The 23270-nt window shown below is 37.4% G+C and overlaps 1 protein-coding gene across 2 annotated transcripts in view; it reads left to right on the top strand.

Moving 5' to 3' along the window:
• INPP5A (inositol polyphosphate-5-phosphatase A) overlaps positions 1–23270 on the top strand; it is a 199890-nt gene that overhangs the window by 99978 nt on the left and 76642 nt on the right. For both annotated transcript variants that reach the window (XM_053450442.1, XM_053450441.1), the window contains exons 5-6: positions 12678–12741; positions 14338–14441. In XM_053450442.1, the coding sequence (XP_053306417.1) occupies positions 12678–12741; positions 14338–14441 (168 nt within the window). The remainder of the gene's footprint in view (positions 1–12677; positions 12742–14337; positions 14442–23270) is intronic.

Consider the following 23270-nt stretch of genomic DNA (forward strand, 5'->3'; position numbering starts at 1 on the left):
TGAGTCTATTTTGATTTTCTTTGATTCTAAGAAAATAGGGGGGAAAAACCCTGAAAACTGTAGTCACACTCCTGGCCTCCTTTTATGCTTCTTACCTATCTGATGGTTAGCAGCCACTTAACATTTTTCTCCCAACATCGTAATTATTTTTTTAAAAGCTAATCTTTTGTGACCTCAACATTAAAAATAATTACATTTTTAAAATAAATAATTAAAAAAAAATAAAACAATAGGCTTGCTTGAATGCCTTAAATAAAACTCCTTGGTGCTGACTACAGCATTGAAAAAATAAAATTATATTCAAAATAGTGAAACATGATCTTGACCCTAAAGGTCAACATCTAACAAATTGCTTTGAATTCTGAATGTTTCTCTTTTGAAGAAAATATCATATTTCATCCTGATGTCAAGACAATACCACAGTGATGTAAATGCATATGCTGAATAATTTTATAAATAGGATGTTAAAATTCCTGTAGGTTAAAATCTAAAAGACCAGATAATGCATAAGGCCAGACTTTTAACCTTTTTATTTAAATTTCCGACTGCCAGGGTCAGAGTTTAGGCCCCAGAAAGTTTCAATCATTAAATCTTAATACTGCATTTATCATTGCTTTGCAAACTGATAGCAATTTTTCCCATTAAGTGAATGTCTCGGATTGCTTTGGACAGCACTTCAGTCTAGATATTGTGATGAATGATGCTGATGAAAATCACAATATTTATTTATAATACGAATAAGTTGTATTTTATAGGATAGCATGGCTTAAGTTTCGTTTAATATTCTCAGACGGAAAAGGTCTCCTTTTGTGTATTAATTAATCTGTTATGTTATTCCCAGGGAGGACATGAATTATGGTTGTGTAAAAAAAACGTATTTACCCCTGTCTGATTTTCTGCTTTGTTGCATATTTTTCACATTGATTTTGGTGCGATCCGAGAACAAATAACACAAAAGATTGGTTCTTGTTTCATTTGCGCAAAGTAACCAAACTTGCAATCTTTATGTCTTAATGCGTTTGTGTTATTATTACACACACACACACACACACACACACACACACACACACACACACACACACACACACACACACACACACACACACACACACACACACACACACACACACACACACACACACACGTGATCTCATCTAAATTAATCCAAGAGACTCCAGAGCACTTTGAAGATGCTTGTGGATGCTTTATTTGTGGATCCACACACAACGGTATATAGCTGGATGGGTTTCGTACCTCAGTGGTTAGTCATAATCAATCAACAAGGCCTCATTTGGGCCAGCCCTGACCAATACAATATTGAACATTGTCAGCAGAAAGACATTCATGAACGCCTCTATAAAGCAGTTGTTTCTACGTGAAATAAGGTAACACAGCCATACCTGAGCCTCTGGAGTTCCACTATCAGAGCCATATTACCCAAATACATTAGATAATGTTTGGGACAGTAGTGAATCTTCTCAGATTTGTTCACCCTGCCAAATCTCTGAAAGAGGCATGTGACAAATGTACAGTCACAAAGGAGTCGTTTCAGGTATTGTCGGTGCTCGTAACTTCGCCATAAGAAAAATATAAAAAATTGCATTGAAGAAACCACTGCTTTCGAAGAAAATGTTTGCTTTAAAAGTACCTGAATGCTTTCAGGAGTTCTGGAATATTTTGGGGAACATGGACTGACAAAATGCAAATACGGCATTCTACGTTAGGAACCACATACTAATAGTCACAAGAGGGCAATTTCTCATCACTCAATGAACAATGGATTCTGCTGTGTATCTGAGAATTCTAAAGGAGGATGTGAGGCCATTCATCCTTCAACATAAACACTTTTGAAATGTTGAGGAAGTACCTGAGCTGACTTAAAGCAGCTGTGTATGGAGATAACTTATATTATCTTTTATTTATATATCTTACAATCTTTAGGGAATGGGGTGAGGACAAACATAAGGAATAGAGAAAGGTGAGAGGTAGTGTGGTGGTTGTATCAGTGACAGGGAAGTTCTATCAACTATGATGGTGCGGCTTCTCTGAAGAAGTGGGTTTTGAGATTTTTCTTGAATATTGGGAGGGAAGGTGAATGCTGAAGGTTCGGTGGAAATAGATTCCAGAGGTATGGGTCAGCACTAGTGAAGTCATCTTGTAGATGGGAAAAGGAAGCGGTGATAAGTGAGGAGGAGAGCCTTAGCCCATGGGAACATAAAGATCGAGTAGGGGAGTATTTTTTTTATGAGGGCAGAAATGTATGTAGGAGCAGTGTTAAGGAGGGCCTTATATGTTAGTACAAGGATTTTAAATTTAATTCTTAAGGTAATAGGGAGCCAGTGGAGGATTTCACAGAGTGGGGAAGCAGAAGAAAAGCGGCATGCAAGGAAGATAAGCCTAGCTGCAGCATTTAGGATAGACTGCAGCGAAGAGACAAGACAGTGAAATGTCGACCGGAAGAGCGTTGCAATAATCAAGACAGGAAATCATGAGAGGATGAATCAAAGCGGCAGGATCTGGCAAGGGACTGAATGTGAGGGATGAAGGAGAGGTTGGAGTCAAGCATGACCCTGAGGCATCAGGCCTGGTTAGTGGGAGAGATAGTTGGGTTGTTAGTGGTGATGGAGAATTCAGGTACTGGGGTGGAGATGGAAGGAGGGAAGATCATGAGTTCAGTTTAAGAAAGATTACGTTTCAGGTTGTGTTGTGAAATCCATTAAGAAATAGCAGACGAGAAGATGGCTATACAGGACATTAGAGATAAAGAGAGATCAGTAGAAGACGGGTAGATCTGGGCTCCATCAGCATATAGATGATACTGGAGGCCAAATGAGTTGATTAGTTTGCTAAGAGATGAAGTGTAAAGAGATAACAGCAGAGGGCCAAGGACTGAACCTTGGGGGACACCAACCGAAAGTAGAAGAAGTGATGATGTCTTGCCAGAGAAGCTGACAGAGAAGGGTTGGTTAGACAAATATGGGGCGATCCAAGAGAGAGCTGTATCTCGAATGTAGAAAAAAGTGAGTCAAGAAGAAGGTGGTGATCAAAAGAAGCAGAGACTTCCAAGAGTACTATAATGGAGAAGTGACCTTTTGCTTTGGCAGAGAGCAAGTCATTGGACACATAGATCTTAAGTATGCTTTAGCCCCAGAGTCTCCTTTCGGGCCTATAAAGTTGAGACTCGGGGGGGGGCTACAGCCCCAGTAGCCTCCCTAGCGACACCTCTGGTATACGTGTGTGACGTGGTGTGACAAATGCAACGATTGAAACTCAAAGTGCTGCTTACCATGTTCTGTTATCTTTACAGAGCTAAGTATGAGAAGAATTTCCTTACATACTTCTGGAGGTTTTCATACTCATAACCATTTAGAAATGACTACAAGGTGCTCTTCAGCCAGAGAAAACTCATCAGCCCTAGCAGTCTATTAATGTACAGAAAGGGAGGATTGTCTAATGTTTGAAGCCGTTAATTCACTCAGTAGGTGATGGTTTTCATCACCATAACTGGTGTCACGCAGACAGCTACTTCAATCACTGGTTCTGTGAAGAGATTGCCCCTCAGTGTTACCTTTGCCCTTTAACCTCACTGTTTTTCATTTTCAATTTTTTTGTATCAGTTTGCCACCATTTCGTACTTTGTCACTGCTGGTGCATTAAGGCGAACGCCAAAGAGCTAAAAGTATTGCTTTTTATATCTAACTTGCATTGCTCAATTTCTTATCTGTCATTGTGAACTCGGCACTAAACATTTTGCTACCGTTGTGTAAAAACTTACATGAGTTTATGCAGTTAACTTATTTGTAGGTTGCGTGTTTACATAACTAAGTATGTCTGTTTATTTTTTGGGTAATTATTGCCACATTTTAAGGTAAAACTGGATGATTAAAGGGACAGTTTACTGTCATTTGACACAAATCTCGGTTTCACTGGGGTAAAATATACACATACACTGCCCTTAGACACAGCTTACGAATACCTATACTGCTCTTACACACACCTGTCCATACACACACACACAAGCTTACAAACACATACATTTTCTCCCCATCTCTTACCTCTTCCACCATCCTTCATTCTTCATTCTTCATCCTCCATCCTGTGGTGGGAGTGCGAGACCTCGCTTTACTGCTTCCTCATTACTACGCGCCGGCTATTGCTGCAGAGAGCAGGGATGACCTCATATCCCCGCATAGTGATGAGGGGAGCGGTAAAGCGAGGTCTGAAGTGACTAGAGGGAGATCGTGATCCGGCAACTGAGGTGAGAACGGCAGGTTGCTGCCCTAGGCCTGACCTGGGGCAGTTCTCCAGCCAGCGCCTACCACTTACGTACATGGCTGCCGTCTACAATCCTAATTCATCAGTCTGCTGTGCTGTTTAGGGACTGTGCTCCATAGTGCATATGGGACGGCTATGAGATGATCTCTGAACTCCACAACCAGCCCAAAGAGAATTGTCTCACTAGAGAGCCTGATCGCCCCAGTTATATGACAGAGGGACTGCTGCTACCCTAGGCCTAGTCAGCCTAGATGAGAAAACTCCACCGATGACGACTAAGGATACAATCTTCCCCAGAGCCAGGGCTATTGTGTCTGGTTTTTCTGTATTGGTATTTTTGAACATGAAAATAATCCATGGAGTCATACCTGGGAACTTCCCAGTATAGGTCATCTGGCACAGTCTTTAGTTGTTGGGGAGTGGATAGTGAGAGGGTACGGCCAAACATAGCTCTAAGAAGAAACTGACCTGGAGATTTCGGGGAAACCTGGGGAGTTCCAAAGTATATTATTAATAAAGCAAGTCTAAGCAAGTCTGTTAGATCTTGATGGTTTATGTTAAAATTCAAATATCAACATATCATGCTGAGATGCAAAAAACCATAATGGTGAAAAAAAACTGAGTGCAAATACCTGCATGATGTAATTAGCGTAATTTAAAAATCATTAGGTGCATTTTTATAGGAACTGGAAACTCATAATGCTAAGAGCTCGCTTATAAGTAGACTGTATGGGTGTTGGCTGCATCTGCGGAAATACTTTGCCTTTTAATTATATTAGTTAATCTGCATTATGCATCCACCATTGTAATCTGTGTGAATACAGTTATGGTATTGAAAGGATAATGATGTTAAAAGATCAAAAGGCTGAGGATTTTATTAATGGCAGGAACGTCCCTTGTGATTTAATTAATGAGAAAATGTATGGATTACCTTTGTTTTGCATAACCTTTTTGATATACAAAGTGGTATAATGCAATAAAGCTAATTTTATAATTGGATGCAAGCTTGAAATTGAAATTCTATTTTGCTGTGCTAAAAGGTTTAATAGAAGTGACATTATTCTTTCTGAATTGTAATATGTAAAGTTAACTGTGAAATATGCATATTTTGAAATGCACTTTTGGCATTGTTTGCAGCAGAAAGGCACTTCATAAAATTAAGTTGTTTTTGGTACTTACCTAAGATTATAAATCATAATAATCTGTATCCAGTAGTTTACATCACTTCAGCATTTTAATTTTGTTTGCTTTTGTCCTACGGCTGTTTGATATATTACAATGAGGGTTATTCATTTGATTACTTGAAGCTTGCAATACATTTGACTTGTCTAGTTAAACACAATGGTATTTCTCTAACCTTTCACAATACTCTACGCCTCTCATCTAAATAATGAACAAAAATATTCTTCTTTTTGTGCCTTTTAAAGCATGATTGCTTTAACTCTTTCAGTTCAAGGAAGGGGTGCAGGTAAATTAGAAATGATCAAACTAATGCAAATGTATTTTTAGCCTCTGTCCTTGTCCTGTTACAAAGCCTGTGCTTTGCCCTTTTCCACATATTAAAAAAGACCATATAAGAGTACAAGTTTCAAACTATCTTGAAACATTATAAGGCAAAGAAACAGCCTTGTTTGCCTTCTTTTGTATAAATCGTCCGGAGAATCAATTAGGAAATAGTGAGAGTGGTGATATATGCCTTTTCATTTTGAGATCAAGCAAATAAATGACAGCAATATAACACAATTAGACACATCTTAAAAGCATGTTTAAAACATATCAAGAGACTTGCAGGTCCATGTTGATCAAGGTGCACCTACAGATGCCGCGATGAAGTGTTTAATGTAGAACAATCACTATAGTGGAATGATTCTACCAGGGGTTACACATTTTGCACGTGTTACCAGAATTGCTCCTGTTTTTGCTTAATAATTACTGTCATTAGTTCCCTGAATATAATGTGATTTTTGATGTGTTCTTAAAAATCAAAGCCAACCGATCTGGTACGGGCTGGAGCCCAAACATGGTCACTGCCCAACTTGTTGAAAGGAAAGGAAGCCGGAGCAAAGCCCAGAGGAAGGCTGGCAACGTTTAACCGTGGATGCATATCCATTTGGCTTTATGGTAAAAAAAACCCTCAAAACTAGTCGGTTCTGTCCAAGTAAATGCATAGAAAGGGTCCAGCTATGATATAAATAATATACCCTGGCTACTGTAGACACCATAGTGGCTGTATAAGGAACTAGAAGTAAAATGCAAGAAAAAGGCTTCTGGTTCAGCTCAGAAGCACCCTGATATCTAATAAGAGTAGCTGTAGTCATGTGTAGAATTAGAGAGTCAGGTCAGGGTCTAGACTGACCCCACCTCGTCCTACAGCCTGCCACAGTTGGCTCGCCCACCAGTAACAACAATTAGTAGCCTAAGTGCTTGTTCTTAAAGGAATCCCTTTATAATGTTCCTGATGCCTCCTTCTTGCTGTATACCATCTCTTTTGTTATTGTAATTTACTAATTTAACAGGTTTATTAATCTATTGGGATTTATTATGGCCAATACGAGCTATTATTAAGTTGCTATTGTAAAAATAATACATTTAGTTTCCCTGTCAGGCTGTCTTGTCTTCTGAATTGGCAGACAAGGAAACATTTATTTTGTCTCCTAATTAGAAGGGCCACAATCAGAAACTTTGACAGAGTTCAGCTCCTCAATGCATAGTCTGCCAGGTTCCATTGAGCAAGCTTTATAAAATTCTCTTTAATTCAGGACCAGAATATCATTAACTTTGTAAGTGGATGAATACAATGGACAAGCAATTTAATTAACTTCTAACATTGGATGTTGGAAGGGAGACAAAATGAAATTATGCACATATTTCTCATAGAGGCAGTCAACCTTGAAAGGGACTTGATTGTGGTGGGTCAGACACGGGAACAACTTTGTCCAATTATTTCATGTTTAGCCCAGGCATATACAATTTAAAATATGGTACTTTGTAAATCAATCATCTCTCATTTTGAGGCAGTTATATGGGTTTGTAGAAGAGGAACGATATAATCTGAATATGACATGCTAAATATCATTTACCATACAACACCGAGATGACGTGCAAGAAACATTCATTTCATGTAACCCTTAATTCAGATACAATTTAGTGTCTTTTTTATATTATAGATGATATTAAAGGATGTAATAATAACATCATACATAAGGATAGATACTAGCATGAGAGATTGATATTTGGGCTAGTCTGGAGAACCATTTTGGAAGTAAGCATTCTTGACATATAGGGTGACCTTGTGCTTTGTAGACCTGGACTATAGGACAGTTAAGCAGACAGGTGATTTTCTAAACCAAAGTCCACCTGTCTTCAGGATCGTTTCCCATTTGCTTTGTGATTTCTGATTTGCACCAAGGTCTGGTAAACACTGGAGAGCAAAGACGCATCTCTAGCTGGTTAGGAAGGGTGTTCTTCAACTGCAATCCTTGCCTTGCTCATTCTAAATTGAACTGGATGGACAACATGGAATAGTCCAAATCAATTACATAAGATAATAAAATAAAGATAATGCTACTTCTGAGCACCAGCAAGGTAACAGATGAGGGAGAATGTGTGCCATCACATGCCTTATGTCCAGTATTTTGGTATCTACCAGCATAGCTAGGAAGGGAGTTACAGAAACGTGTAGTTTGATATATATAGGCTCAAGAAAAATCTAAATGCAGACATATTCTGAGGGCTAATATATAGCGGCCAAAATTGGTTAGTGGACCCTGATCTTGTTTAGGTAATATGTGGATCAAATAGGTCTTTGGTTGGCAGCCATTCCATCAGCTTGCACTTGGGAAGAGAAATGCCAGATTGATGCTTTTTCTTTTCACCTACTATAGATGGCGCATCTAATAGGTGTGCACTACAGTCATTCACTTTAAAAAAACAAGAAGCTATTTATACCTAGTACCTTCTTACCCAGCCAGTGTTAAAAGCTTTTCACCTGAGCAGCTATGTGAATTGCAAAGATAACATTAACCCCTTCCAAACGTTACACACGAATAGTAATGATTTAGCCAGTGTTGGAAGGGATTTGTATAATAACCCCCCTTATTGCGACAACTTCCACTTCTCTTATCCTTTCTGAAACATTCCTCTCCCCCTTTGCTGATTTTGTCCACTATCTGAAAAGCCAATAATAATTTAAAGGTTCAGGGGTTAACAGGATCTTGCAGCTCAATCCAAGTTGTAAATGTCAGTATGGCAGAACAATACAACCTGCAGCAAACAGCACAACAACTATTTAATGATATGTACTTTTGCTGATAAGTCTAATTCAGGAAATGATAAATTGCTAGTCACCTAATTTGTTTGCAAATATAAAGTGATCAAATATTTTCTAATGACAGTTGATGTGTGTGCAAGGACGTAGTCTCCACCTTTAATGAATAATAGGCATTTGGTCTTACTTCGGTTAGATTTGATTAAGTGCATTATGATCATTGCAAACAAATATATGCTTTTGCTCATTATTATTAGCAACACCACGTATTCCTTGCCACGGTGTCAAAATGCAGCTGTTAAATACGAATCCACATCAGGTACAATGCCAATGAAACAAGTAACTTGGATTGTTGGAGGTTTTTCTATAGGTGTACTAAAAAAAGTTATTTAAAAGAAAACATTTATACCATAAACTTATTGGTAAACGTATTTTAATAAATCATTTATGTAAAATATATTTTGTATGACATCATGGAATGATCCTGTGTGATGTCATGCCACTGATCCACCAGGATGCCCAGTATATACATAAGTATTTCTGAGAACAGTTAATGGGGTGGGTTACCATTACATAATGAATACCATAGGTCGGATTATCGCCTAAGAAAAAAAGTACTTTGAGAGAAAAGTGTCCATTAAGTGAAACTACTTATACAGTCAAGTTTTCTGTATGTTTGCAAGCTTCTACTCTAGAAAAGGTGTGTGTTGTTAGCTTTGCATACTATAAAGTGACAAAGGAGATTAAATTATATGACTTTATTAAATTCCAAAGAGGAAGTAACGTCATTTTCTTTAGTTGTCTTAAATATATAATCGTTCTTGATGCCCTAATGTAGGATAATAGAACATTTTCATGGAGAGCTGGTGCTTTTTGCTGTCCCTTGGCTCAGGGATGTAATGTAGGCCCCGGTTTGCTCTATGGTTTACTGGGTCCCATAGGCATTTAGGTGCATAAGTGGACTCTAGGCTGCCACTTATGATGACGCCTCTAATAACATCTTATCTAGACACTGAAACCTAGCATTTGACAGCCCATCTAGACTCCCTGTTACTCCTTATGTATAATGCACAAGATGCTTGTTATCATATCACTGGCTTATTTCTGTAATGTAACCTCCCATGAGCACAGAGTACGTAATTTTTGAATAGGGGGATCTTGCAGGAGACCTAAATTGTATCTTTGTAGTTTATTTTTTTATCAAGATGTAGGGATTAGCAGCGCTGGAAAGGTAGGTGCACATAAAATTATTTAAATGATATTGTCCTTTCTTTAACCCAATTGCAACTGACCACTCAGCAAACCAATGATAGCGCCCACCACCCATTAAGTATTTTTTTTCCAAATATTAATTGTTTTTGGATTTTTACTTATTTATATTTTGACAGCATAGTGACCTGTTTGTTATTGGTAGGTTGTCACGCGACGGAAAAGTACATTTCTTACAAATTTGTCACTGCTTCTTGTTCTTTGAGTAAACAATGGCTTATAATAGACTTCGTTTTTCCTAATGGGAAATTAATGTGCGCTTCTGACAGTCTGGTTTATAAATATGTAGAATAATTTTTTCATTGTTTTTCGGAAAACAGACACTTAATCAATAACAGACGTGACAAAAATGCTGTTGACATACACTTCGGTTAAAGGGACTGGTAAGAGATAAGGGCTTCCTGTCAGCACGACCTATGCTGATTAATATTTCAACTGCGGAACGTCCATTAACAAATGGATTCGTTGAACTATATTGATATAGCAGGTTAAACATTTCAAAAACTTTGGTTGAACTTTAACTTTCAATATTCGTTCTAGCTAATTATGGATTTTATGACTGCATGAATTACTGTTTTTGTGTCATTATGGCCAATCTATTTGACATATATTTATTTTAATATGCAGAATATCATATTAGTTTGATCTCGAGTCCTGAGGTAATGCATTAAATGTTTGCTCTGCACAGAAGTAAATTTGACTAGCTTGTCTGAGTAGTTCTATCTGATTTTTTTTAACATGTTGTCGATATCCCGAGGAACAAACAAGCATGGAATTGTCAAGCCATCTTTGCCATGATGGCCAGAAGCTGACAAAGATGTTTATGCTTAAGTGTGTCAGGTTTAGGAACAGACAAAACACAGTATAATAAATACCCCTAGGTTATTTATCAATTTGAATATCCATATAAAAATAATATAAGCTTTAGATTTTTCTTATTTATGTTTTTTGTTTTTTTTTACACTTAATTTTTTTTTTTTTCTGTGAAATAATTTCAATTTACCTTTCTTTAAAACAAGGACTGTTACCAACTTAATTCTAGCATGATTAAACAAATTAATATACCTAAAGTTTGTGCTTTTTACTTTACGGCAGGCTAGTATAGATGTTTTGAAAATATTTTGGGGGGAAACTTCTGTGGCAGAATCTATATAGCAATGGGCTTTCTATCCTGAAGCTCTAATCTTCCTCGTTCCACAAATCAGAAGCAGCTTCCATTAAAGGCAATTGAAGTGATAACTAAATGGAAGGAATAATCACTCAAATCGTAATGATACTTTAAACTGCTCAGTACAATTATTAAACCCCGTAACAGTGTTTACAAATAAGAAAAGCAGTATATATGGATATAAAAACACCTTATGTGTGTACAAAGGAAGCAGCAATCAGACTAGAAAACAGGTAGTTAAGATTGCTGCTTCCATGATATACACGTAAGGTATGTAATAATATATATATATATATATATATATATATATATATATATATATATATATATATATATATTTAACGATGCTGAGAGCATGGAGAACGTAGATGTATTCAATGCAAATCCATACGCAGGGTTTAAGGCTGTAGTACATGTAGACTTTTAGGATAAATATAACCTGCTGTGATGACTTGTCCCATTAGTTCAGCTCCATCCTATATTGATCTGTAGTTTTTTATGTAGCAATTGTATATTTTTGTTCCTAGTACGTTCCTTTTATATTAACGGTTCACCTTGACTTTGCTAATATCGCTCATTTCCCGGCTGTGGAAGTTGGAAAAGGGGGTCATGGGAAATAGGGATAAATAAAAGAAACACGGGCTGCTCGGGTCACAAGGAAGTGTACTCATCAATTAAATGCGTGACAGTATTTTCTCTTGGATGAACTAATATGTCAAGGAGATGGGCAGGACCTCATGTTTGTGCTTTTGACAAATCAGCAAATGTTTAATCTGAAGATGTGCAGCTTGTCATAAATAATGCAGCAATCGCTGAGCCAAAACAACGGGCTGCCAGGAGGGCATCTGTCACTCCAGCAGTAAAAAAGGCAAAGCAAACACTATTATTTGGGGTGCGTAATTACTTGCTTAATACCTCTGATTTGTTTGACATCATTACGATGGAGGCTGTTATTTCTTCCAATTCATTCTTAACAAATCTTTAATACGACATTGCTAAATAGAGATTAAAATCTGCTAACATCATTTACTCTGTGTATGGATAATGGCCGGGGCTGAACAAGGCAGCCGTGACTTAGGTTTTCCCTGAGTTTACAGCTGGCAGCCATGGTCAAACTTTAAACTTATAATATGCGTAGCGCAACATGCTCATAGAAGCACCCATGCAGGATAAAGAGCAGAAGCCCCAACCACCCCAAATCCAAGCCCTCTTCCCCATGTTTTGCTCACACCCTACAAATCATATGTCTTGGACCCTTCTACAAAGCATTATACATCTTGTTTTACATTTTGTAGGAGAGTCAGTGGGATTATTACTGCTTTTCATGTTCATGACCCTTGGTTCACTTATATATTATGATATAGTGTTTGGATGCACTGCTAAAATAACACAAGACAAAGCAGATCTTCTGATACAACTAGGGCGGTATTGGTTGCAGTAAGAAGCTTAAATATATGGAATCCACTTACAGACTGAAGGGAGAGAAAAAGCTCTAGTAAATGTGGGCATTCATGATTATTACAATAGAATTAAACAAAAGTAATCTTGATCAACAGTCAGAAAGCAGTTATGTTTCTCTTTACCCCAAATTTGTATTTTCTGCTTCCATATCAAGAGGTGTAAGTGTTTGAGCGTGCTGGATATCAACTAAGGTAGCTCAAGAAGAACCAATTCTAACTGTTTTTTTTTTTTTTGCAGGCACTCGGAAGTTTCTACTTTATTCACGAGTCTCTAAAGAATGTGTACCAGTATGACTTCAAAGGTAAATTTACTTGCTAGACAATAAATACTCTAATCTACAAACATTTAAGGATTCACTAAGAAGAATTCCTTTACAAAGAACATTTTTGGATTCAGTGTCATCTTCTAGTAAGCCAGTATAGGACAGCATCCATAGAGAGCAAAACAACTGGGTTTAGAATATAGGAGCCAGCAATACGATTTTAGGAGCCAGAGAATTTTTACCTTACTAAGATGGTGGTGGATAAATAGCCTCCCAGCAGAGGTAGTAGAGATTAACACAGTAAGGAAACTTAAACATGCACGAGGTAGGCATATGGCTATCCTGAATCAAACATAAGACTGATTAAGGTTTGAGTGTTGAAAGCAGGAAACAACATGTAGACTAGATGTTCCGAATGGTCTATATCTGCTGTCAAATTCTATATTTCTGTGTGTACCTGGCTCACCTATGATTTCCCTGGTCGTGGTGGCAGGTATCTAGCTATATTTACAAGCAAGGCTCCACTTTGTTTGCAGACATCTGTTCAGTTCCTAGCTCAATACTAAGTGATTCTGGAAACAAAGTGGTTAAGCAAAGTGTTTATTATGTCTTTTAGCATAACCTTAGCTTGCCTAAATTGAGTTTGTGTGCATTCGCATGTAAGGTTTAGGATAACGCATCTACTGAGTTGCTAAAATTGGTAATTTACCAAATTAGGCACATTAACTTTATTGATAGGTTATTCATTCCTTCTTGGGAATGATAGCACCAGACCACATTAATCGGCTTTTTACATCATACTAATCTCTGAATGGCCAGCAAATGTGAAATGAACTAATTGGTTCATTTTATTCAGTTTCATTAATTTTTTCTTCTTAACGGTAGGGAGCCAAATTACCAGAGATATTGGGAGTATCAGGGTCTCAGTGCTGTTAAAAAAAAAAAAATAAAATAAAAAAAAAAATATATATATATATATATATATATATATATATATATAATATTTCTGTAGACATCGCAATTGGAACTTTTACCTTATAAATCCTTTTTTTTTTTTTTTTATGTAAATCATGGGTTTCCATCATGTCATGTGCCAAACAAATCATGTACAGTATTAGTAAGCAATTAACTTTTTACTGTATTTCTGGGACACAGCATGATGCAATTTTTACAATAAAATGATGTAGGACCTTCTTAATGACTGGTCAGCTGCCCCAGAAATGTCGTTCTCCACCTTTAAAATATTTAATGGGTTCTCAGCATAATATGTTGATGTTCTTAATCAAGGAGACCGTGAATATGATTGATGCCTGTAGGACAGCATTAACACATATAATAAACCAAATTGAAATGGCTATAAATTTTCTTTAATTAAGCATTGATGTCTTAATGTGTTGCTTACCTTCCTGTGCCATGCGTTGTATTTTTTCCAATTTCTGACTCTGTCGACATACTAACTCTCAGCCGTCACATAAGTTGGACCAAAGCAGCCAATACGATTATTAGCTATAATGGTAATGTCATTTGGGTTTTACTTGGTGAAAAAAGTGCAAATACAGATTATCCAGGAACATTGTCAACATTTTCATATGGCTTCTGTTCAGATGACTTATTTTGTATATGTTCTTATTTTAGCAAAAAAGTACAGAAAAGTTACTGGTAAAGAGATCTATTCGGACACATTAGAAAGCACTCCGATGTTGGAAAAAGAAAAGTTCCCACAGGAGTTCTTTCCAGAGGTAAGTACTTTTAACAGGACCTGGGCTGGATTTAGAATACACGTGACCTTTTTGACAAAAATAACTGCACTCTAAAGTTTTTACAATAACATAATAATAAAATAAAATATGTTGTATGTAAGATTGGACATAGTATTCTCATGCATGGTAATGGAATATGTCCAAATGGTCAGTGAATGGAGCACATGTAATAGAGGAAATCGCTGCTGGTAAACCCCTCTCATTTGACTTCAAACCGCAGCCAGTCCCAGTCAAATGCCCAATGGCACCTACCACATACCTTCATTGCCCCTTGCCAGTTCTCATCTTTTGGGGTACAGACACTAGCTGGAGACAGTCACACACCACAACTGTGAGAGAGCATAGTGTGTGACCTTGTGTGTCCATCAGGTGGTTGCACATACTTTATTAGGTCCAATTTTAAAACCCAGTCCATTCTTGATCACAGCTCAGCCTTTCTTGCAGATGAAGCTCACTGGTGTCAGCCCCTAATCAACAAGGTGATTTGAGCTCATCTGCAAGTTCCCAGTTTAGTGAATACATTATGATATTTCCACATACTAACAAGCTAAATGGACAAGAGTACATCTTGATTGAAAAGGGAACCAAGGTTCAAATCACTGCACATATATTCTCTATACTGGACATGCTTGGACACTACATGCCCACAAAATAATTACTCACAAGCACACAATGGAAATGAATATCTTCAAGTGCATTCCTGCTTTAACTCTACTCCTCTTCAGAGTAAATACATTTTCAGCCATGTAACGTCAACGCTTTAACATTATCACTGCTTGGTTTAGAATTGGTAAATATTTTGAAGTTGATTTTCACATTTCAGCTGTGTTGTCTGCATTTTCATCTGCCGCAGCTTCACTAAATAAAGTTAAACGATTTCTATGGAACATTTGCAGAAATTGTTTGCAAACCTCAGAGGGTGTTTTGTACATCTCTCCTGCCTAGCGTGGCCAGCCAGGTCTTCTTGTATAAATTGGATGTCTGCTTTTTGCCGCTTCTGTAGACCGTTTACTTTTCCAAAACCTCACTAGGGACAGATGAAGTAAAAACGATTTCTGCTCCACTTTTACATGAGTTGAACATTCCAGGTAAGGAGATTTTTCACCTCTGTGGAGTGTTGTAATGTCTGGCTGAGCACTACCGACCTGGAGGTGTTGGGAGAAAAAGACGCAAGTGGAAAATATTCGAGTGCTCCTAAATTTTATTTCTGCTGTAAGATTAGAAAAAGCACCATTGCTAATATTTAACGTGAGCCTGTTATCTATAAAATTAGATTATTACTGCTGAATTTAGGAAAAAGAGGTCTGAAAAAAATTGACCCATAAAGGTACTGTGAAAATCGGCCACTTAATGTCGTTTATCACATCTTCCAACGTTTCAAGCGGCTTGGTTAAAGTGAGTGGGGAATGTGCGGAAATGGATAGATCACCATTCAGTTCCACGTCCTTTGCCTCCTTGTGTGCCCCTAGGAAAAAGTCTGGCCCTATTCATCATACAAGAGCTGAGTTATCCAGATTGTTGGACCTCAGTCCAGTGATTGGCCCCACCATCAACAATATTCAACTAAAAAAATCATATGCCATACTTTTTTTTTTTTACCACTTTCATCTACAGCCTTAATACAAAATTACAAGTCACTGCTCGCTCGATTTAGTGCCTGTTGTTTATTAAGACAAACATCACGATGGAGATTTAAAGGCATTCATTATCTTGCTTTGTTAGAACACTCATGAATGCTAATACTGCACAAGGCGCTGTCAGGTAACAGGCAATTTAATTTTATATTGTCTTCTGCCGGCTCTCGTAAATATCAAGTGATTTCTAACGAACTTAGAAGTATATGCAAACAACCCGCGTGAGCTAGAGAGTGATTTCTCTTCTTTTTTTATTGCCGCTGTTTAAGGCTTATTGAAAAGTAATTACGGTGATTGAGATATAATGGTATTCAAAATAATTACTTAACCTACTGGATATAACATGTACAAAACTTTCCCCGCTAATTTATGGGGACTCTTGGCAAGATATAAGCCAAAAAAGATGCCTTTGGGAGCAGCACTTCAGATAATGTTAGACCATTTTTAAAAAAGCAGATATGTGTAGTCTATCAGGGTCGAGTCATATTTTTTGTCCCTGGCTATAGTGAGAAATTGGTTGTTATCATAGATCACAGATACTGCTCAAAGCTCTTATGAAAGATGAATTAATTTCACTAATGCTTTAATGCAAACCTTTCATGGGTAAGGCTGTATGGTGATAACCTCACTGCAGTCTCTCCTTTCTTCATAGTGATTTATTTATCTTTTAGTTGATGAAACTGCCTGTGTTCAAGATCTCTCCAATGTCTGGGGGGGGGAAATCATATTATTAAGAAATCCTGAGAGAGACTGCAATGTTGTTGGGCAGAAGATATGGAATGTGTTTTTTATTTTGACTATTGTTGTCATTTATATACTAGGCTTATGTTAAATCCATACCATAAATTCTTCATAATGGATTACAGGCTCTTCTGATATCAATAAAAAAATTTTCTATGGCAAAAGAAAGCAAAAACTATAGTTTTATTTATCTCACACTTCCATAATAATGGGATAACATGTTGACCCTCTATGGCCAGGTATGATTACTCGTAAGCAGAAAAATACAAAGTTACGGATCATTAAAAGGGCTTATCCGTAACTGGGAACGCTGAAGGTCTCTCCATATTGCAGCTGCAAGGTGGCAGATCTAGAATACTACAAGCTGATCGGCCTGAAGATGGGTTTTAAAGGTGGGGGGGTACGTGGAGTTTACCACCTATCCCTGATTTGAGATGTAAACATTGCCCCGGAGGTCTAATGATCAAGTATAGGTGTATGTGTGCCGTATGGTGCTATTTGTTTACTCACACATCTGTCCATAGACATTAACATGTGAACCAAATGGTACAATAGAAATTACATAATTTTGATATTAGTTAAGAATTAGTGCAACACAAGTGAGGTTACCTGTAGTTTATGCCCCTTTGGACACATATATACCTTTGTCCTAGTTGTTAGGTAGCACCGTCGCCACTTTAATCAATGGCTTTGCACAGTTTAGTGTTACTATCGAGAAACCCAGCAAGCCCTGTTTGTAACACTCTGTGCGTCAGCTGGGAATATTTTTCTAATCTTTAACACTATGCTGACCTAATGTTAATCAATTTAATTATTGATCTCTTGAAGAGTAGTACGTCTGGCTGTACGGATCATATAGTGTCAAAATAATTACAAAAGGCTGGGTCCTTTATCACCTGGTGACCCTCAAAGCCCTAGTACACCTTTCCAAATTGTAAATGGTCGTCTGTTAGCTAGCCATGGGCTAATGATGGATACTACTCACATGAAATAGACCATCCAAGTGCTAACCAGATCATCTTGTAAACAATGAACTATTCTAGTCTTTCTCAGGTAAGCTTTAACATGTCTATAAGTGACAATGGACAATGACCCAGCTGCTTATGATGTCCATCACATATTACTACCGGTAATAGACATATCATCCATACTATGTAGCAGTTCTTCTGTTGAGTACAGGGGCCTTTCTGCAAGTTCTGGAAATTAGACCTTCTTTTGCGAACTTACTCTGGATTGTGCGTTATTTTATGCAGACGTATTCAGTCATTCAAATTATTCTGTCTCGTACATCAGTAAGAAGTTTTATGGTGCAAAACAACATATCCTGTTCCTGTGTGTCTCATTCTAATAAAGAATTCTACATTTGAAAGCTTTCCAAAAAAAAAAGGGATCGTAGTGCCAGATTTGTTATGGAGACCTTTGAAGTGACACTAGGGAACCAGAAAGTCCCATAGCATTTAATCGTGGATACTAGCAAGGCTATTACTAGTCACATTTCAAGAATGTTAAAGCACTACGAGGGCTATATATCAAATGCCACAAAAATGAACTTACACTGACATTGTGCTATATTTTGCCTGCATTTTTGCATACATGGGGGAGACATAGGTTTCCTAATTCTTAAGGAAGAGTAAGTCCCTTTGTAGTTCTTCTGATATTATATTTGGAATAAGAAAACTGGAGTTGGTAGAGCCATATCCATATTACCATTAATATTAAAAAGATATATTTTAATTGATATTAAAATTAAAACAATAATGAAAATTCCGTTTTCTCTGTTACCTGTTACCTGTTACATTTGTTTACAGACACAAGGTCTTTTTATAAGGACAAGCTTTTAAACACCATTATTCTTTGCTTTAAGTGTGTTTTTTATTATACTGTATTAATTTATCCTGCTATTGTCACCTTTTGAGATGAATTGGCATTGTTGTTTTAATTTTATTAAAAGTTAAGTTTTAATATTATAATCTGGGTGTGTCTCTACCACAGTAAATGTTTCAGTAATTGAGGTGTAGCCTTAATAGTTAATTGGTCATTTTTCTATTAATTTATATGTGGAATAATGTTGTAATACAACAAGATTCTAAATTGATACAACTGTAATATATGTAATTTTTTTATATCATACTAAATACCAATAAATGGCTACATGAAGTACCATAGGTAGACAGAAGAATGGGTAACGGTCTCACCTGAACTGTTTGCATCAAAGGCATTTAAAACCAAGAAGTTATTAGGCGTGAGGACAATCAGTAGATGACTCTGGGTAGAAAAATGGTTCCTTTTCAAGGTTGAGGCAGGCTGAGCACATGACAGAAAAAATATAATCAGAAGAAAGGTCAAAGGCAAGGGTCGGGGCTGACAGAGCACAAAACAAATGGGGATTATGATCTAAGGTCATTTGGATCATTAATCCAAGCAGGAGAGAAAGCAATCGCAACCTGACTGCAGGCTTCACTTGGTCACTGACCACACCTTCTCGCAGATTTAAATTGGTGCTGTGGCAGGAAATGTCCATCTGCATAAAAAAGACATGGAAGCGATTCCTTCTAAAGTGACAAGGGAGGTTCCTATTAAAACACCCCACATATCAGTGTTAAGGATGAATGGTTCTGAAGACTCACAATAGAAAAGAGAGGAAAAAAGGAAGCACTTGTGAAATACATTAATAGCTTAATGCAAAGAATTGCCAAAATGCACCAGCTAGCCTAAAGTGGGGCCAGGCACCTTGAAAGTACCAGGACCCATACGATTAAGGTTTCTCACTACTTTCCTAATTAAACTATCCATATACTCCATGCTACTATCAGTCTGTATTAGGGCCCGTCCCCTCTGTTAAGGACCTGTAAATGAAATCAATATTCCCACTCTGTGGCAATCTACACATTCATCCCTCACCTACACATTGTAAATATTTTTTAGTCTCAAGTTTGCACTAAATAGGCATAATTGCATCATAATTCTTTTTTTTATCTATGTCTAGTGAGGTGTAATAACATGAAGGGTAGGTGAAGGGTAAAGCTGTGGGGTGTTGGAAGTAGGGGAATTGTCTAACTAATATATAAATTGTATAGCGTAGACTGTCATAACATCTATCCAAGATAGTGTAAGTACTACAAAAGGTTAAACGTGAACATGCTATGATAAGGGCCAGAAATATAGCTCTATTTTTTTGCTTCAATTTGACATCATCATCATTATCATCATCAAAGGACAGACTTGTTTTAGGTGGTATGGTGTAGCGGTGGGCCTTGGGGAGGGGCTTTGCCAAGACTTTTTAGGTGACTTTGCAATCTATTGACATGCGCACTGAGCAAAATCGCTTCGGACAAAATTTTCGTTTGCCATGTTCGTTTTTGAGCAACAAATTGAGTTCCCAGCCATTCGGCTCGGATGGAATTCGGGGGCCTTTTTTTAAAATTTGGAATGACATTGGGGAGCGTTCCCAAATGAGGAGGTCCCCGACACCTTCTGGACTCACCTTTCATTATAGTTAGGATGGTCAAAGAGGTGCAGCAGTAGTATCAGGGCACTGGGCCTGGGCAGGCAGACACTGGCAGATGATAGGAACATGCAGCCCCATGGAGCAGGACTGGATTTCCCAAATATTATATATTATAAATATTATATTGTCACCAATATTTATTTATCAATGAAGAATAATAGATGATTTATACAATAGTACATTTTCTGCACTAAAAAAAACAATTAATTTACAGTATGGTAGGTGAGTAATGAGCATTAATGTCAGCCTCTGCTAAGCTAATTGTCACCATCTCACACTCCAACTCTTATCAGTTTGTAGCTGCTGTTACTGATAAGTTAAAATGGCGTCAGCACACTTATATATCTAATGCTTGTCCCTTCTCCTTGTTAATGCTGATTGGCCAGAGTGGAAAAAAAGTAAGGAAAAATTCCCACAGGTTGTTAGACCCATCAATCATTATCAATGAGACCACCCCCATTTTTTGGCTACTTCTACCTCTCAGTTATTGATATGTACCCGCCTACACACAGTCCCTCCCACTTTACCTCATCAAGGAGCACCAAACGGCTTGTAATGGAGCCTAAATGGCTTGTAACGGCTGTAGCTACACTTGGTGACAAATCATGACAAATTTTCAGAACTTTTGCAGTTCGTTTTCGGCAGTTCTGTCAGAGATCGCATTCATATGTGTTGCGTTACAAGCGCACAAAACAGGCAATTTTCTAGGTATAGTGCACCCACTCAATATATGACTATATTGTTCATGGGACCCAGGCAATAATAAGACTGAGTAGGGGCACCGTAAAATAACCCCAGTCTGCCCCTGCTCTAGAGGAAACAAGAACAAGTTAGAATTAGATACTGGAGCATAACGTAGAATATTAGGCATTATTTCATATGATAAAGAATTGTACAGTATAACTTAAATGACACAAAAAGAAAAAAAAATCTTGTTATTTATGTGAACATCAGTAAGCTATTGATCCACCTCGAAATCTAGAAGTATTTTATTTCCCCACCCAAGCTTATCTGGAAACGCTTCAGCGGAGTTCTTGTTTTCCTTTCCCTGGATTAACTTCAAGGTGATCTTGGAAAAGTGTGATTTGATGCGTTTGCCAATTTACAACCTTATTAACTGTGTTTCTATTAAAATACTTCTTACTAGTCTATTAAATAGACTAAATTATTATGGCAATAGCCTAAGCAGTTAAGTGTATGAGTTATAGTTTTACTTATATGTGATAAATCTGTATTATATAAACTTACTAATGAGATTTTTCTTCATCTGTATGGCAGATTTTTTTTTTTTTTGCCAAATGTTTATTAAGCGGTTATTTGAAAGGGTGGAATTTATTTATTTATTTATTTTGTTGATCCTATTTTTTGTGTCATTCGGTGTAAGAGATCTACAAATCAGAGGCAGCAAGTAAACATAAGGTGATTTAATTTTTTTTTTTAACTAAAGGGGATTATTCAAAATGACAGATATAACAACTAAGTACTGGTACAATGATCAAGTAGTAAATACTTAGACCTGCCTCTTAGCTTAACCTAAAATAAGTACAGATCAATAAAGATTAAATTAATTGATATGATAACATATCTAGTTCAAAGAAAGACACTAATCATGGGTCTTGCAGCATGTTTTTCTAGGAGCACAGTGGTATTTACTGAAAAAAAAGAAGGTATCGTAAAAATGAGCATAAAACATTTTTACGATACCTTCGTGATTTATTCAAGAATAAATCCAAAATGGAGAGGCCAATGGTGAAAAACGAAGTAAACCGTATTATTCAATAGCTTGTAAAAACCACTTGTAGTGATAACTTGATGTAATGTTTTCTGTATGACTTCAGTCTCTCACATCATTGTGGTGGAATTTTGTCCCGCTCTCTTTTACAACATTGCTTCATTTAGGTTTAAGGGCACAGCTCTCTTAAGGTCCCGTCACAGGATTTCAATCGGGTTAAGGGTCTGGACTTTGAATGGCCACCTTGATTCTTTTTTCAACCATTCTGTTGTAGATTTGGTGGTGTGTTTGGGATCATTGTCCTATTTCATGACTCAATTTCGGCCAAGCTTTAGCTGTTGGACAGATGGCCTCACAGTTGACTCTAGAATACTAGAGGAATACAGAGGAATTAATGGTCAACTCAATTACTGCAAGGTTCCCAGGCCCTGTGGCTGCAAAACAAGCCCAAATCATCACCCCTCCACCACTGTGCTTGATAGTTGGTGTGAGGTGTTTGTGCTGATATGCTGTGTTTGGTTTTCACCAAAAGTGGCACTGTGCCACTACACAGTGCCTCTACGTTGGTCTTTTCTGTCCAAAATACATTGCCACAGAAGTCTGTTGAGATGCAGCTTTGCAAACCTAAGCCATTCTGCCATGTTCTTTTTAAAGAGAAGAGGCTTGCCCCAGCAACCCTTCCAAACAAACCATACTTGTTCAGTCTTTTTCGAATTGTAATGTCATGAACTTTAACGTTTAACATGCTAACTGAGGCCTGAGGTGTAACTTTTTTTTTTTTTGTTTTTGCAATTTCTCTGAGGATTGCACAGTCTGACCCTGGGGTGAATTGATAGCATGTCCACACCTGGGAAGATTGGCAACTTTCCTGAATGTTTTCCACTTTTTAATAAGCTTTCTCACTCTACAGTGATGGACTTTAAAGTGTTTGGAAAATGGCCTTATAACCCTTCCCAGAATGATGGGCAGCAACAATTGCTTTTCTAAGATCATTTCCTCGTTGGCATTGTGTTAACATACACCTGAATGCTCCAGACCAGCAAACTGCTAAAACTTTGGCTTTTATAGCGGTGGTCACACTTGTGGATTGTCAATTAATCAAGGGCATTTGATTAGCAGAAGCCCTCTGCTACTTAGCATCTTAATTTCTATGGAAGCAGTAGGGGTGTACTTAGTTTTCCACACATGGCTTC

This window comes from Spea bombifrons, chromosome 11, assembly GCF_027358695.1.
Source record: "Spea bombifrons isolate aSpeBom1 chromosome 11, aSpeBom1.2.pri, whole genome shotgun sequence".
Taxonomy (NCBI): Eukaryota; Metazoa; Chordata; class Amphibia; order Anura; family Pelobatidae; genus Spea; species Spea bombifrons.